This window comes from Leishmania panamensis (assembly GCF_000755165.1).
Source record: "Leishmania panamensis strain MHOM/PA/94/PSC-1 chromosome 30 sequence".
Taxonomy (NCBI): Eukaryota; Euglenozoa; class Kinetoplastea; order Trypanosomatida; family Trypanosomatidae; genus Leishmania; species Leishmania panamensis.
This window is the reverse complement of record NC_025877.1, coordinates 61,537-78,490: the sequence shown is the minus strand read 5'-3', so window position 1 is coordinate 78,490 and position 16,954 is coordinate 61,537. Positions and strand designations below refer to the sequence as shown.

The following is a 16,954-nucleotide window of genomic DNA, read 5'->3' as shown; positions in this document are numbered from 1 at the left end:
TGTGTGATGCGGCATTGTGCATGTCTTCTCTTCGCTCTCTCGCACTTCTTGTCCGCGTTGGTGAGGTGAGCCGAGGGCCGTTTGGCGCATCCTCTCTTGTTGCTTCGCTCCAGCCTGGGTGGGCTGCGCGTACCGGCGTGCTCTTAGCCGATCGTGAAGAGACTCAAGCGAAAGAGGAGCGGAAATGTACGTCAACACGCGCACACACCGAGGGAGTTCCGGTTGGGACACTCATCAATGTGCATCTCTGCGCTTCACTTGGGGCGCCACTCATCCCACCAGGCATCGCGTGCTCGTTCCATCCTCAGTGCGCACCCCCCACTTCATGCTGCCTCTTTCCTCGTTTTTTTTTTCGTCTCTTGTTCTCTGCGCCTGTTGACTGCTGCGGCTGCGGTGTGCGTGGGCGTGTGCGTGTAGGCTTAACTCCAAACCCAACATGCTCCACACCCAGCAGCTGCTACAGCGGTCTTTTCCCTCCTTCATTCCCTAAAAAAGTGCGCTTTCCCACCTCTTCCACCACCCCTTTGTGTTCACAGCTGTTCAAACCTCATCCGCGCAGACACACATACAAGACTCGTACCCCGCAGTCCACACCAGTTGGCATCGGCGCGAAGAAGGGCAAGGGAGAGCTTTGGAGAGGACGAAGAACGTGCAGCACCAAGCCAAATTCACATACCCACATACACACGAGGAAGGGCACGACCCACTCTCCGCACCGCCGCTTCTTCCCCGGGTCGCCTGCTGGCCCACACATACAACGCAGAAAGAAAGCAGCTGCGGTGTGAGGTGAGGCGAGGCAGCTGCACAGATTTTCGCCAGTGAGCGTGTGCGTGTGCTGTGACACGACAGCGTGTCCTCGCGTGTGCGCAAGTGCGAGAGTGGGGGCAGGTCTACATGCTCCGGTACCGTTTGTTTCGCCTTCACCATCACTGCTGCCGCGTGCTCTTCGATCTCCAATCCCCCCTTTCTGGCTTTCTTTCCCTTGGCAGAGGTTCCTCGTGCCTTGACACGGTCGAGTCATGAGTCTCAGCTCGCAGGGTAGCGCGCCGTGGAAGTTCCGCGGCGACGCCACGGCGTCTATCGGAGCCATTACGGCAGTGGAGTTCGACCCCGATGTAGAGCTGCTTTGGGTGTGCGATGCCTTCGGCACGCTCATGAGCTTCTCGCTGCAGTCGCAGGGCCAGGGCGAGGCCCCGGCATGGGTAAACTACTCGTCGTTCTCCGTCTCCAGCCGCCCTGCCACGAGCATTTTCTTCCTCAACATAGGTGGTGAGCGTATGGTGACGGTGGCGGACCGGGAGGTGATCCGTGGGTACAAGCGCGGTGGCGTGCTGATGATGTGCCTGCCGCAGCCCACCGCCGTGCAGAGCTACATTGACCTCTTCCAGGCGAACAACAGCACCGGCACGATGTTCTACACCGGCAACGCTGGCCTGACGCGGCTGATCCTCAACAACCAGGAGACGGACCAGCTCACCGTTTCGGTAGAGGCGACGGTGGTGGCGCTGAAGCAGTGCGATCAATGGGTTGCCACCGGGAGCGCCTCTGGCGCCGTGTGCGTGCGCAGTGCGTCTGATCTTAGCGTGGTTGGCCACGTTTCCCCGTCGCGGAATCGCGTCATGGCACTGGAAGTGTTCGACAATACGGTGATGGTGGCCTACTCGGAGTGGTCGGCGACGTCCTTTGTGAAGGTGTTCGATGTGCGAAAGATGTCGGAGGCGGTGTCGACGATTCAGGACATCCCGTCTGGCAATGTGACGCAGATGCGCCGCTACCAAGACGGCTTCGGCCTGTCGAGCGACCGCGCGTTCCTGCTGTCACCCGGTGGCTTCCACATTATCCAGCTGGATCAGGAGAAGCCGGTGTTCTCGTCGAGCCCATTGAGCGAGGGAAGCTGCACAGCCGTGGCCGTCTCCCCGTCCAACATGTGCGCCGCCATTGGCAACGACAAGGGCACGTTCTACGCCCTCGCTCATCCTGCCACGCGAGACGACTATGTCATGTCCACGTTTATCCAGCCAGTGCGACCGAAGCACCCAGTCTACCACCACAGCTGGGAGGAGCCAAGCATCGCGGACGGCTTCGACGACTCGGCCGACCTCGGCACCCTCGCCTCCAACTGGCCGGAGGAGGACTACATGATCCTTACAGTTCCGCAGAAGCTCCGGTGCGTTAACTACGAGTCGCACAGCATTGTGCCAAACGAGTGGGGACTGATGCGGGCAGACAGCTGCTTGCCAGATCCGAAGGACAAGCTCAGCTCCATCTTGCCAAACCCATACCCCTTCAACACGCAGCTCGGCGACGACCCTGCATGCGCGCAGGAGGCGCTGCTCGAGCTACGTAAGGATTTGAAGCGCAAGCACAAGTCCTCGCGTGGTGGCGGTGGCGAGTACAGTCCGATGGAAGACTCCCTGCAAGTGTGCTATAGCGTTCAACACAAGCTGGACTGGCGCAGCTACAACGAGATTGCACAGCGTGTCATCGGCATTGACAACAGCTTCCCCGAGTGCTGGATTACACCACTTCTGCAGTCGCTCTATCTATGTCAGCCCCCCGAGTTTCCCATTCGCAAGGTCATCCTGCGGCACCTCTGCAAGCGAGAGTTCTGCATGACATGCGAGATCGCCTTCATCTTTGCCAACATGTTGTCCACGTCGGCGAGTGTGCTGGGTATGAAGGGCGAGGCGCTGCCGCCGATTGTGCCGGTGGCGCACTTCATTCGGGCGGTGCGGCAGATCCGTGCCTTCACGAACGCGGGCGTGTTCCAGCGGCCAAAGAGCCGTGATGATGCGGTAGCGAAGATGCACATGGCGCAGCGGCTGGTGCTGGAGACGCTGCACAAGGATCTGCAGGATCAAAAGGCCTACCCCTTCATGAACTACGAGGCGCCGCCCGAGTATGAGGCGGCCATCGCAGCCCTCTTCGGCACTGAGTTCACGTCGAACGGCCGGGTGCACATTGAGCCGCGGTTCTATTGGGAGGTCCCTGGCTCCGCGCTCAAGGTGGATGAGGGACTGCAGCATCTCCTGAAGCAGCTGGAGGGGTACAAGGATCAGGTGCAGATTAAGCGACTGCCGCCCATCATCGTCCTGTTGCTGAACCCGGAGCACAGCAATCTGAAGCCGCCCACAAGCCTCAAGATTTCGCGTGCGGGCAAAGAGGACTACAACTACGTGCTGAACAGCAACATTGTGCACCTTGCCGACGACATAGAGGACACGGGCAATTTCGTCAGTCAGCAGCGCATTAAGGATGACAGTTTTTCACTCGTGAACGACTACCGCGTGACGGCGCCGATGAAGATGCAGGAGCTTGAGCGCCTGGTGCCTGCTCTGCGCTCCTACTCGGCTGTGGTCACCTTCTACGCCCTTGACAATCTCACCACGCCGCCGTACGCCCGCCTAGACGACTCGCGCACACCGAACCTGTGGCACCTGCTTGGCCCCCTACTAACGAACGACGTGCTGTCGCGCCCGCTGCTGCGAGACCCAGCGAAGCAGGCCTTCAGATCGCCTTTGGCCTCGTACACGGAAATCAGAGCTGGCGACCTCATCGCAATCGACGCCGAGTACGTGGTGCTCAAGTGGGCGAGCCGCGATGAGGGCAGCGAGATGTTCTACGTGTCGCAGCGCAAGCCGCATATGGGCCTAGCGCGTGTGAGCTGCATCTTGAGCAGCAAAGATGGTGATGAGCGCACCATTGTGGATGACTACGTGCACATCCCGGAGGAGATCGAGGACTACGTGACGCAGTACAGCGGCATCCACCCCGGTGACCTCGACCCACTCGAGTCGTCCAAAAGCCTGACGTCGCTCAAGTCCACTTATTTAAAGTTGCGCGCGCTGGTCGACGGCGGTGTTGTCTTTGTTGGCCACGGCCTCGCTCAAGATTTCCGCGTGTGCAACATCGTCGTGCCGCGCAAGCAGATCATCGACACGCTCGAGATATTCCACAAGCCCGGCTCGCGCTACCTCTCACTGCGCTTCCTGGCATACCACGTGCTTGGCGAGAGCGTGCAGGAGGACGAGCATGACTCTATCGAGGATGCCCGCACGTCGCTGCGTCTCTACCGCAAGTACCAGCAGCTCAAGATTGAGGGCACCTTCGAGAGCGTACTGGACCATCTCATGGCAAAGGGCGCGGAGACGAGCTGGTACGTGCCGGATACGAAGTCGTTGTTTCGCGATATCCCGCAGACCCCACCAGTGTCCGTGATGGGTTCGCCCGTACTCGAGATGGGCAAGACCGTCACGGCAGACGACGACAAGGATGTGGACACGTTTGCGATGGCAGCGGTAGTGGCGGCGGCTACCGACGGTGACGACGATGACGAGGATGGCGACAATGACACCCCAATTGCCAGTGAAGTGCTGGAGGCTGTGCGCAAGTCAATGGAGAGTTAAGGCGCAGGGCGGGATGGGCAAGCGGTGACGGCGTACGTGCCCAGTTTTCACGCCTTGCCCTGACGTGTGCCGTTGCATGGGTGGAGTGTGTGTGTGTTTTTTTTTTATTTGGGCGTGCGGCTGTGAGTCTGCAGGGCGCCGTGGTGGTGCTTCGTTGAACTTTTATTTCTCTCTTGCATACAGGCACATCTTTCGGGTGCGTTTTTTCCCTGTATTCCCTGGTGTTGCGGCTGTCACTTGTGCGGGTGTGCACGTGCATCTCGCAGCGCGGTGTGTTGGTGCCTCAGGTGACTGTGTCTCTCTCTGTCTCTGTGCTCCCTCCTTTGCTTGCTCTTCTCATCTGGGACTTTTCTCCCTCTACCCCCTGTCGCTGTTTTGTTTGAAGCTGACAACAGACGCAGCGTTGCACTCAAGGGAGCGAAGTAGAGGTCAAACTCGATAGCGGATCTACCCTCCCCCCTCTCCTTTCCCTGGTCGCTCGAGGGCACAGCACTCGACGAGTGTGTGCGAGCACATCGCTCCTCCTCACTACAACTGCCTCGCACCCTCCTCCTCATGGTGTTATTCGCCAACGCACTGCACGAGAGTGGCCCGTATGCTCAGCAAATCTCGTACCCGCAGCCGCATAGGCAGCTGCCACAACGCGGCAGGCACATCTGCTGTTACTGCTTCTTCCTCCCCCCTCTTCAACGGTGCTGTTTCTAGCTGTGCCTTCTCTCCGTGCCCACTCGTCCGTTAGCGGACAAACGCCATCCCTGCATGTAGGCACACAACACGCAGCGTTCTACCAAAGTATGAAGCCAGCGCTGGCGCCGATCCCACCGAGGGCGCCGCGGTGCGAGAACAGTTTCCAGTCTCCGTCCGGCATTCGTATTGCTTACACAAAGGACTGGGTGAAGCAGCATCCGGTGGAGGGTGATGGCCTGTGCGCTCATCTCTACCAATACTTGCACAAGAACGTCAAGGGCAGGGAGCACACCATGTCTGCGGTGCTCTTGCCGGATACGGTAGTGTTCGACCACAACTTCCCCCGCGCATGGTACGCCTACGACCCCAAGAACAACGAAATCGTGAAGCGGCCGGGGTCGATGCTCGACGCGCAGACGATGTATACCCACTTTGCCGAATCTGTAAAGGGCTTCGACGTCGTTGCCCAGTTCTTCCACACGAGCGTCAATGTGGAGGAGGAGTGGAAGGCGGTACTTACGCCACTGCAGCTGAAGACGCACGCGTGCGCCGATCAGCAGCTCACATACGTGGAGTTCTTCACAGCTGACGCGCTGCACAGTTTTCTGTTTGACCAGAAGCGCAAGCCGGACGGCGTGCTGCAGAAGTTCATAATCCCCAAAGGTGAGGGGTCCAGCCGGCACAACTTTCAGCTGCAGGTGATCTGGACCCCGTACATCACGACAGTCTACCGTCGCACAAACCGCTGCCGGCTGACAGATTACGTTGTGCCGCTCGCAAATCGCGCCGCCACCTTTGATGGGGCGCCGTACCTCAGTGAGGAGACCCTCGTCGCTGACGAGACCAAGAAGCACGCGATGCAGCTCTGCGAGAGCATTGCAGACCACTTCTACGCGACAGAGAAAAAGCGCCTTTCGCGTCTCATACTGTACGTGAAGACGGATGATCAGAACCGCACGTGGGTGCTGTGGAGCAGCTGCATTCGTGTCGCACCTGACGCCATGAACCCGACGCTGCTACGCGTGCCCATGTGCCTAAACATGCGGACGGAAGTGCTCAACAACGGTGGCAGCACGCTGGCGCGGCTGCAGACGCGCCGTCACCGGCAGCGGCAGCTTCTCGCGCTTGACGCGGAGCTCTTTGAGTTGTCACGTGACTTTCAGTTTGCTCTCACGCTGAACGCGTCCCACAAGCGGCAGGCGAAGGCGCTCGGGCTCCGCGATGGGGGGCGTGGAGACAGGCCGCCAGTGCGTCCCACACGGTGGTGCGGCGGGGAGCAGGTACCAGTGGAGCCAGGGAACCCGCTCTACCCGTCATTCGTGGCCCTTCAGGTGGGCAATGGCGGTACTGCCTCGGCAAGTGTCATGCTGTATGGGGACGGCGACAGCGGCAGCACGCAGATAAACCGGGCCAGCGCCGCCTCTCAGCACGATGGCGCCTACGTGGCCGGAGGTGCAGACGAGTTTATGCTCGACCCTGTTGCACAGGTGCAGGAGGAGCTGGTTGCCTTGGCTATGGACGCATGGTATGCTACATACTCCACAATGCTGGCCGACGATCCTCATGTGATGCCGACGGCGCATGTCGAGCTGGCAGCCCCGCTCGTGGGCACACTGACGCCAGAGGAGCTGCAAGGGCTGGTGGAAGTACTGGGGCTTCTTCCTATGCCCAGCGATCGCACGGCTGCTACTTCTCCTGTAAGTTCTACTGGCGGTGCTTTGACTACCCCAAGGTCTCATTACGTGGTCTCCCCGTACTTGGTTACGTCTGGGCGGCGCCTGGATCGTCCGTCGGTCGAGGTGGAGCTCGACGTGGTGAGTTACCTCGAGGAGCTTTTCCGCCGTCGCGGAGACGAGATCAGCCGCACCTACATGGTGAAGTTTGACCACTTTCTATGATGCATCGAGACGCCGCGGGTTTAGTGCGAGTTCTGCCGCTTCTTCGTGTTGGATTGTTTTTCCCGCAGATGCACTGCGCGGGTGTCCGTCTCCGTCGGCTCTCTTCGTTATGCACTATCCACCGTCTCTCTCGCTCTCTGCCGCATCAGCGGAAAGAGTGGGGCGGGGCCTGGCGTGATGCTGATTGTCCTCCCCCCCCCCCCACACACACAAGAGTTTGCCTATGTATGCGTGTGTGTGTGTGCCTCGTGGATGCCGTGCTACCTTTTTACCTCGGTTAGAGCCGTCTTGCTAAGCTCGATTGGCGTGCTTGCAGTGCCGGTCTTGGGCTCGCGCGTGCTGGCGCCCCGGTGTTGACCTGCGCCACAGTCTCTCGCCTCTCCCGCTCTCACGCCCTCGGAAGACGGTGGGCGCCTTGTCATGGAGGCGTCCTGCGGTTTTATAGACTGGAATGACATGAAGGAAAGCACACACAAGCAAAGAAGGAAGCACGTACGGCAGGGATTGCTCACGCACATCGTGCTGCGGCTGGAGCTTGTGTGGCTGCGGTGATGGGCTCTTTTCCGCCTTGCTATGTGCCTTTTCCTGTCGCTCTGCGTCATGCAGTCTGTCGCTCCCAGATCATGTTGGCGCGTGTCTGACTTACGCCTTCGGCCTGCACGTGTCCTCGTATGTCTGCGTGTGGTAATGCGTTAGCCTGGTTTAGTCTATGTGGCTTCTCTCTCTGAAGCGTTCTGGTGAGGTGTGTTTACGTTGCCCTGCACGGGAGCTCTTCTGCTTTCCACTCGCCCCCGGTGACACTGCCACTGCCACTACCCGCCTCATCCCTGATGTCTTTTTCTCTCCCTTTCTCATCCCTGAACGCGTTCTATGATGCGTGTGTGCGCACTCTCTCTGAACGTGCAGAGTTGCGTGTGAGCTGCGAGCCATTTTGCACACACCGACATACACTCGTACAGCTATGCATCGGCGCTACTGCAGTTCAGTCGTTTCACAATGAGCTTCGATAGCTCGAGAGGCTACCGCAGCACCTTCGGCTACCGCACCGCAACCCCCTACCAGGAGCCTATCGCCCACCGACAAGGGTACACGGAGACGCAACTCACGACGCGCCAGCACGGAGCCGTCATCGTGGGCTGCTCCACAGCTTGCGCGTTCGTGACGGTGCCCATTGCGAAGTTGGATCGCTTTTATTTTCTCAGCGACGTTCCTGGTGAGTCGGGCCGCATTTACATGTCCGATAAGCGAGCACAGCTTTTTCGGGTGGTGTTTCACACGCGATGGTGGCAGGGCCGCTCCGTTGTCTGGCTGGCAGCGGACTACGGCTTCCTGCTCGCCACCTTTGCCATGCTGCGACACTGGTTGGAGACGGCGACGGTCACGGCCCAATGGAACAGCCGCCGCCGCGGCTTTGTCGCTGGCGCTGTGACCGGTGTTCTGTACGCCACGATGCGCCATCCGTACGACGTGCTGCGTGCAACGGCAGAAGCCCTGGCGGGGCCACACCAGTTTCGCGGCGCCGCGGACGTCCTCGTCACGGCGCTGAGAGAGCGACCGCGGGTGCTACTTGGTGTGTATCGCGGTTTCTCCGTCGCGGTGCTAAGTCGTTCGTTGCAGTTTGCTCTTCAGTTTGGCCTCTACAACTGGATGCGTTACGACGGGGTCTACCGCCATTCCATGGTGTTGTTCCTTTACTGCCACCTCGCCACGTTTCTTGGCGTGATGGCTCAGTACCCAGTGCACTCTCTGCGACAAGAACTGCGAGTCCTCAACGCCGCCACACGTGGGCGACCGAAGAGTTATCGTTCACTCTTCCTCGATCTGCGCCGGCGCCACGGCATCACTAAGTTGTACGACGGCTTCTTTAGGAGTAAGCCAATTCTGAACGCGGTTCCGATGGCGTTGCTAATGACCGCGTACGACATGTGCACTCGGCGCTTCACAGAGTATCTGCACCCCGAGGCGACAGCAGTGCCGACCCACACGCAGTCCTTCACGTCTGTTGCGGCCCCCCCATACGTGACGCACCCGCCACCTTACGAATTTGTGCGCAAAACCCCGTGAGCCTCAGTCGATCCAGCGGTGGGTGTTGCTGCGCTTGTCTGTTTGTTTTGCGGTGCGATTATGCCACCAGGTGACCCCGCACTCCCCGGGGTGCGGAGCGGGGGTGGTGGTCTGCTTGCCGATTTACCCCTTTATTTCTCCAGTAGTAAAGGCGGGGAGGTGCGGGGACAGAGTGATTCAGGGCAGCAGCGTTCACGAGCGAGGTTTTTCCCTCGCCCCCCGCCCCCCCCCCTTGTCAGTCATGCAACTCCCACCCCACTCACAGGTCATGCCAATGATACTCTTTTGGGTTTGTTGACACAAAACTGCAAGTCTACCTTTTCTAGCAACCTCGTTGAGATCCTCCTCAGCGCAGTGTGTGTCGGAGCACACGCGTGTGTGGAAGGATAGACACGTGCGGCAGTGATCGTTCAGCGTTGATGCATGCACCGCCACCACCACCTGCGTATCGGTGCAGCGGCATCATTTGTATCGTGCGCGAATTCGTGGGCTGCAGGCATTGATGGCGCCCCGAGTGCGCGCTGCTTCTGCCTGCACATGAGCCACCTTTAGCCCGTCTCTGCACGCTGCAATTCACGCTGTCCCTCGCTACCCTTTCTCTCTTTTTCGTATTGAGCACTCTCTCACGCGCGCCTCCTTGCCCGCCCCTACACCCTACTCACGACAACGCTCTACGCTCGGTGCGGCTGCCCACGTCCCTCGTGCATATGGCCCAGGTAGCAGTGCTGGGGTTGTCTGCCACTATTCTTTCGCCCCCGCCCCTCCACCGACATCCTACCGCATTTTGTGCGACGCACAGCGATAACGTTGCTCGTCCACCTCGCCGAGAGCCCCTCCAAACCCAACTCTTCTAGCAGAGAAAAAAATCCAAGGAAGGGGTCGGCGGCGCTTGCTTAGGAGGAAGGACAAGTGGGAGGACGGCTTTTCCGGGGTATGCGAGATGCAGAATACCCCCCCTCTCTCTCTGCGTGCATCTTTCCTCTGACAAGAACACAATCACCGCTCATTACACAACCTTCTTTAGCCAACGTGGAACAAGCGGAGGCAGGAGCGGTGCCGGTTGTCAGTGCCACAGGCCTTGCTGCTTTTTTCTGTCAGGTCGAATTCGGCGAGTGACAGGCAGGCCCTCACACGGTCACACGAAGGCCGCCCCTCGCACCCACTGCGTGCGTCGCCCTGCCCTGATCTTCTTCAGCTCCTTTTGCAGGTTTGCTGCCGTCCTGCTTCCGCGTCCCTCCTCATTTTCTTCGTCCTACCGACGTGTACGTTTACATTGGCGTCCTCGAGTGGGTGCCGTCGTGCCCCTCACGTTGTTTGTTGCGCTCTTTTTGGGTTGGATTGGCGCTTTGCTGCTGCTGCTGCTGCTGCTGCGCGCTCTTCGCTCTCTTTACCTCGTCTCGCCACCTCGAGGGCACTGGAGCTTTGTTTTGTGCGTGCGTGCTCGAGAGCGCGGGTGCTCTACTAAAGGAGATCACAGTGGCGAGCGCCCTGAGTGAGGGCCAGCGCGGACGGACGTTCAGTAAGATAGTCGCGCACGCCGCGCACCCGCACACACCCGCACACGCACGAAAGTCATACGAGGCCAGTGGTGGGTGCAGAATGAACTACCTGCGCACCATAGTGTCCGATGTGAAGCTCAAGTACAGGGCAAGTCGCGTTGTAGATGAGTGTGTGCTCGGTCGAGAGAAGCCTGAGTTTCCAAAGTTTCTGACGGAGTGTGTAACTATCGCGGACGGGCACCCGGAGCTGATCCTGTCGACCATTCGACTCTATCTCATATATAGTCAGCCGGAGAGTGCTTACGGAGGCCTACTGCTGCTGGAGCAGCTAGTTTCGCTATGCAACTATGCCTTCCACTTAGCCCTGGCGAGGGATTGCGACATACAAGACCTCATTATTCACTTAGCCGTGAGGCGCGGCGAAGGTGAGGCGCATCGGAAAGCGCAGCGACTCGCCCGCCTGACCCTGCTGGAGTACTCGCGTGTCTTCGTCGATGATCGCGATTTGATGCGGCTGTCCGGCTTAGTCTCCTCCTTTGAGCATCGCACGCACCGGAGTTTGATGCGATGCCTCAACGTGCAGAATAGGCGCGTGCGCTTTCGAGAAGTGGGGGTGAACGACATCGTTTTAATCAGCCCGGAGGAGTGCCTCGGCTACCCGAGCTCCTCTGCTGGCCGGCCTGTGAAGCCGCTGCAGCTGAGCTCGGCACCTGAAGTGTGGCCATGCCATGTATGCACGTACCTCAACGCCCCGTCCGCCACATGCTGCGCTGCCTGCGAGACACTGCGCACCACAGATACATCGGAGCACCACTCCTCACCAGACATGCCGTCGAAGACGTCACCCGCCTTCTCCACACCAGTCCCGACGGCGACTGCCACGAGCCCAGGAAGTCGCTCGCCCGTTGTTCCGCCGCTGCCGATGGCCGAGAGGGGCGCGATGGAGAGAGGTGACTCCCAGGCGTCGAGTCATGCCAGTGTGGAGGACATGGATGAGACGTTTCCCATCAACAACTTGGTCAGTACTTCCGAGGTGCAGCTCTACCCATCTCATGGTCCGCCGACAGTCGTGTGCGTGGGCCCGGTGCACCTGTCTCACAGCGCCACCAGCACTGCGGTGCCGGCGTACATGTCAGACGCATCAGAACCCATATCACCGTCGACAGACAGTGAGCTCAGGGATGGGGCTGACGAAGGGGACTGCAACAGCATTGGAGGCTCCACAGCTCACGCTGTAGCATCGCACGCGCAGGAAAAGGGAGGTTGCCGAAGCGAGTTCGAGTATGAAATCAACAAGGAACCGTCGGATGCAACACGCCAAACAGTTTGCGCAACGGAGGCAACACTGTGCAGCACGGCCGCTGCGCTGCCGCTGATTACGCGACCGAACTCTTCTTGAGAGGAGTGCTGACTTACACTCGGCTGCACCACTGCCTCTCTCTCTCTGTGGGATTGCATGTGCGTGGCGTAGCTGCAGCTGAGATTGCATAGGTGATCGAGGTGGCAGTGATGGGCTCCATTCGCGGTGGCGGATGCGGTGTGACCCCATCATCTTCGCCACTAGTCATTTATTGTTTGTTTCCTGCATTGGGGGCACACAGAGGAGATGGAACGAGACACAGATAAACATAGGGGGTGGGCAACGAGTGATGCTGATAGAGATGGTAATAGTGGAGGAGGTCGGTGGGTGCTTCAGTCGGCTTCTGCCTGTTACGGGTGCGACCCTCTCTCTCTCTCGCTCGCTGCGCATGTGATATGTGTGTGAGGCGCCACATGTGCCACCGTGTCTCTTCCCTTCCACCGTGTCTCTTCCCTTCCACCGTGTCTCTTCCCTTCCACCGTGTCTCTTCCCTTCCACCGTGTCTCTTCGAGGTGGCTTTTGTGTCTAACATGACCCTGACATGCACACCATGCAGACACAGGGGGCGCTCGCGGCAAAACAGGCGGCGAATGGCGTGTGCAAGTGACCACGCGAGCGTGTAGCGCAGGGTAGGGCGCATGTCGTGTCAGTGTAACCATATACCGGTGATGACCGTTCTGCAGGCAAGAGGGCAGGCACCGGAGTTATCGACTTTGCTGTGAGGTACACGTAGCTAGGATGTGTCACTAACGTTACCACCACTGCGGCTGCTCGTGTCCTCTACACAGAGGACGGATGAACACGTCATGTGTGCACCAGCACGTCCCCGCACCGGAGCTCGCCAGCGCGGATGCTCTCGCGAGACTTTCGACGCCACTCATGTCAAGGCGCCTTTGGCCCTCGTCTTCTCTTTTCTCTCTCCGTGTGCGTGCCTGTTTGTTTGCTGCGCTGGAGGTGTTAGCGCCCCACGGCACCCTGGAGAGAAGTGGGGACACCCACCTGATCGTCGCTCCTCATCTCCACTCACCTCTCACCCCACAACATCCGTTCACCAGCGCAGCGCTCACGTGCACACAGGCACGCGGGTTCACTTGGCGGCAACAGAAAAACACCTCAACAAACGAAGTGGTCAATGCATTGTCAGCAGTCATTCACCGCGCAGGCGGTTACTGGTGCTCCTTCCACCGCTGTATTACCGATTGATGCGGAGTGCCTCGGTGCTCCTTGTCCATTCCGCAGTGGCGTAGACGTTAGCACTTACCGCTACCTAGACGAGCTATGGATAGCAGCTCTTCGTCGGGCGGAGGCGTCCGTGTTGGCGCTGCCACACACCGGCAGCAGTGGCGTGCAGAGGGCAAAGTACGCTGCGGAGGCCGACAGCGCGGGAAGAGAGGAAGCCGCGGTGAGTCCCGTGGTCAGCAAGAGGCGAGTCTCGTCGACGTGCAACGATGGTGACCTGACGTCGTCACCCCTTCCCCGCGCCCCAGCGCCACCCAGCAGTTCAGCAGCACATCCACCAGCGCCGCAGCTGCCACCACCACCTGCTGTCGTGGCTCGAAGGCCCACGTCATTTGCTACCGATACGCAGGCGCGCCTGCGCGTCGAGGCGCAGCCCAACTTGAAGCGAAATATGTACACCGCGCAGCGAGGTGTCGCGTGGGTGGTGCGATAACGCCGCGGCACTCGTCCTCTAGCGATGGCCAGTGCGCTATCTTCTTACTAAGAGTCGCGCTTGACTCTCTATGTACGTGCGCTTCTGCGTAGACGCTGATGTAGACGTGTACGGCTCAGCGTTGCATCACCGTCTCCGACTCTCCCCCATTGCCACCTTCTCCTTTTCAGGTGCATTTGGTAGAGCGAGAGTTTCAGCATCAACCCGGACCGCAGCAGCACTTGCAGCAGTGTGTGAGGGGTGAAAGAACACCCCCGGCTGTGTCTCCGTACGCGTCCATCCTCAGCCGTGGTGTTTCGGGCTAACGTACTCGCATGGCCTTTCGCATCAGTATCCTCTGCTTTCCTGATCCCCCCCCCTCCCGCATATCATCCTCTTACTGTGCGACTGCCCTGGCTCTTTCCCTATCCGCCTCTCCCTCTCCCTCTCCCTCACTGCGCTCTCCGCCACTGCTGCTTCTCTTTGTTTTCCCTCACATGAGCAGCACCGCGCCGTTGTGCCGCTTCAGTGCAGCATTGATTGCCCACGCTGCCGTTTTCCCATCATTCCGTCTTGATTTCCCTCTTTTCTTCTCTTCACGCGTGACACAGCAAATGCCGAAGGAGCCGCGGGCGGTGCCGATGGGCATCATTTGCGCAGAGCCCATTCACGCTGCGTCCCGCAAGATCAAGTTCGGCACCAAGGTAATCACACTAGGCAAGTCCACCCCACAAGGGCACAGGCGCGGCGCGGCAGCTGCGGGTCGCCAAGAGAAGGTGGGCCCTGGTGTTAGGGCTGGCGGCAGTCAGTCCGGCATCGTCTTCAACAAAGGCTTTGGCCAGCATATTCTCAAGAACCCGCTTGTCATTGCCGCCATTGTTGAAAAGTCTGCAATCAAACCCACCGACGTTGTCGTCGAGATCGGCCCTGGCACGGGTAACTTGACGGAGAAGCTGCTGCAGACGGCGAAGAAGGTGATCGCCTTCGAGATTGACCCGCGCATGGTGGCGGAGCTGAACAAGCGCTTCCAGAATACGCCTCTGGCCTCGAAGTTGCAGATTATCCGTGGCAATTGCCTTGAGCAGGACTTTCCCTACTTTGACAAGTGTGTGGCGAACGTCCCGTACGCCATTTCATCGGCGCTGGTGTTCAAGTTGCTCAAGACACCCACTTTCAAATGTGCGGTGCTCATGTTTCAGCGCGAGTTCGCCCTGCGCGTCTGTGCGCAGCCCGGGTCGGAGGCCTACTGCCGACTCTCCGTAAACTCGCAGCTGCTCGCTCGCTGTAGTCACCTCATGAAGATCAGCAGGAATAGCTTTAACCCTCCGCCAAAGGTCGAGTCGAGCGTCATTCGGCTCGACCCCAAGTGCCCACCACCTGATGTGGATTTCGAGGAGTGGGACGGACTCGTGAAAATGCTCTTCAACCGTAAAAACAAGAAGGCCTCGTCCATATTTCGCACTAAGGTCGCTGTGCAGGCCCTCTACGATAAGTACGTGAGCTACCGGCGGATGGAGAGCGGTCAACCTGTCGGGTCCGCCGCATCTAGTAGCATTGTGGATGCCAGTACTCCTATGTCGCTAGAGCAGTTCCGCGTGTTGCTGGACTCGGTGATTGCGGACCCCATGTTCGAAGCACGCAGTCGCATGCTCGACGAGGAGGCGCTCATGACTATGCTTGCCCACTTCATCAAGCACGGCATTCACTTCATTTGAGTGCCTGTATGCGTGTGGTGGTGTCGCTGTGGTGTTGTGTTTACATTCATCAATCCCTCTGCACCCCCACACATGCATCACACGCCTATTCCTCTGTAACAGACCTCTGCCGAAGTGAGAGAGAGCGAGAGAGAGAGGGCGAGGAATGGTGCCCTCACTGCCGTAATGTGACCTCATCACGTCGAGGGACGTAAGAGAAACCAAATGATAGCAACGTGGAGCAGTCGAGCTTCTCCTCCTCTCTCTTCTTTGGTGCCCATTCCACCCTCTTTTCTCGCCTCCTCCCGCTACTTCGGCAGGCACGCACGTACGCGTGTGTGAGTTGGTGGGGGACGTTTGTGTGGACAGCGACTAATAGGGAGCGAGGGAGGGCTGTGGTATGCGTGCACGCCAATGCGCGAGGCGGCGTGGCTAGTTTTCCCACATTATCATTTCTTCTTTCATCTTCTTCCCTCTACCGTGTTTTGAGCTTGACACTCGACGGCGGTTCTGCGCCTCACCCCGTCCCCACCTCGTGCAACTTTCTTTGCTCTTCGGCGTGCATTTCTCTCTCCTTCGCTAGCTGCTTGTTCACCTCACTCTCTCGAGCAGGTTTAGCTTATCCATTCACTCTCTTCCCTTATCGTCATCTTTACAGACACACACACACACACGCCACATAACGCAGCATCCACCGGCGTTGCTGCGTTGCCGTCGCCACCACCACAAAGCATCTACGATGCTCCGTTATCCCTCCCGTGCGCCGTTGCACTTGCTGACGGTGCGTAGCAGCAGTGGCACAGTGGCACATCCAGCCCTCCTCACCTGTAGCCGCCGCTTCACAGATAAGGTACTGATCGGCTCGTGCTCTTCTCTTTTCACGTGCTCAACGACGACAGGGCTTTTTCATCTACTGGTCACCCCTGTCAGCCCTTCTGTTGCCTTGGCAACGCTGGCGACAGCAGCAGCGAGCGGCGCCTTGTGCGTCGTCGACGGCGGCAGCTTGAACGGCACAACCTTTGGTGCCGTTGTCGGCATCTTCATTGGCGCTATGGGCGGCTTCTACGCCAAGTCACAGAAGGAGCCGTGGCGCAAGTAGTGAGTCGTTACACAGGCCCTCGTCGGTGGCGGCGCCGTCCCCTCTTTTCCCATGCCGCGCCGCGCACCCGCGTGTCTTTACAGGCTGAGGAAACGAAGAGAGGGGGGCGCGCGCGAGAAGCGACTGTGAGGAGGGCGACGCTGGCCCATATGTGTGCCCCCTTCTACGTGGCACCCATATGGGATGGTGTGGTGTGGTGGTGGGGTGTGTAGTAATAGCCCACTCGCACTGCCCGAGTGCCGCAGCCGTCCCCCCCTCTCGCCTTTTCCTTCACAACTGTTACCGTTTCTTCTCCGTGTCGTCCGTCCTCTAATGCTGTAAAGAAGCACGGATCAGCAGCACCAGCACAGCGACAAGAGGGTAGAGAGCCAGAGTGCGCACTACCACCTCATACGCCTGCAGGCTTGAAGCTCGTGGAGTTGTGTGAGTGCTCTAGACATAACAGACGTGCATCACACAGACTCCTTCGACAGACTTTTCCTGTACCTCTGCGCGTGTTTGCCGGCGCCACGTGGCCAACTGCGGCCAGGAGCGTCGGCGACAGACAAGGACGGGAGGCAAACTATGGAAAGGGCATCACCGGTCCCCTTTAACCT

The 16,954-nt window shown here is 59.2% G+C and overlaps 6 protein-coding genes across 6 annotated transcripts; all 6 read left to right on the top strand.

Annotated features, from left to right (window-relative positions):
• Window positions 1–1,019: 1,019 nt before the first annotated feature.
• On the top strand, window positions 1,020–4,406 carry LPMP_300260 (ubiquitin hydrolase, putative; the record flags this gene model as incomplete). Its single annotated transcript, XM_010702759.1, has 1 exon — window positions 1,020–4,406. One exon carries the CDS (start codon window positions 1,020–1,022, stop codon window positions 4,404–4,406), a length of 3,387 nt encoding a protein of 1,128 aa, XP_010701061.1.
• A 794-nt stretch (window positions 4,407–5,200) lies between these two features.
• LPMP_300250 (hypothetical protein) lies at window positions 5,201–6,991 on the top strand (the record flags this gene model as incomplete). The annotated part of the gene is made up of 1 exon (XM_010702758.1): window positions 5,201–6,991. The coding sequence occupies one exon, from the start codon at window positions 5,201–5,203 to the stop codon at window positions 6,989–6,991; it is 1,791 nt and encodes a 596-aa protein (XP_010701060.1).
• A 996-nt stretch (window positions 6,992–7,987) lies between these two features.
• Window positions 7,988–9,055, top strand: LPMP_300240 (mitochondrial solute carrier, putative; the record flags this gene model as incomplete). The annotated part of the gene is made up of 1 exon (XM_010702757.1): window positions 7,988–9,055. One exon carries the CDS (start codon window positions 7,988–7,990, stop codon window positions 9,053–9,055), a length of 1,068 nt encoding a protein of 355 aa, XP_010701059.1.
• A 1,599-nt stretch (window positions 9,056–10,654) lies between these two features.
• LPMP_300230 (hypothetical protein) lies at window positions 10,655–11,953 on the top strand (the record flags this gene model as incomplete). The annotated part of the gene is made up of 1 exon (XM_010702756.1): window positions 10,655–11,953. The coding sequence occupies one exon, from the start codon at window positions 10,655–10,657 to the stop codon at window positions 11,951–11,953; it is 1,299 nt and encodes a 432-aa protein (XP_010701058.1).
• A 2,226-nt stretch (window positions 11,954–14,179) lies between these two features.
• Window positions 14,180–15,280, top strand: LPMP_300220 (ribosomal RNA adenine dimethylase family protein, putative; the record flags this gene model as incomplete). The annotated part of the gene is made up of 1 exon (XM_010702755.1): window positions 14,180–15,280. The coding sequence occupies one exon, from the start codon at window positions 14,180–14,182 to the stop codon at window positions 15,278–15,280; it is 1,101 nt and encodes a 366-aa protein (XP_010701057.1).
• Window positions 15,281–15,998: 718 nt separating this feature from the next.
• Window positions 15,999–16,358, top strand: LPMP_300210 (hypothetical protein; the record flags this gene model as incomplete). Its single annotated transcript, XM_010702754.1, has 1 exon — window positions 15,999–16,358. The coding sequence occupies one exon, from the start codon at window positions 15,999–16,001 to the stop codon at window positions 16,356–16,358; it is 360 nt and encodes a 119-aa protein (XP_010701056.1).
• Between the last annotated feature and the right edge of the window lie 596 nt (window positions 16,359–16,954).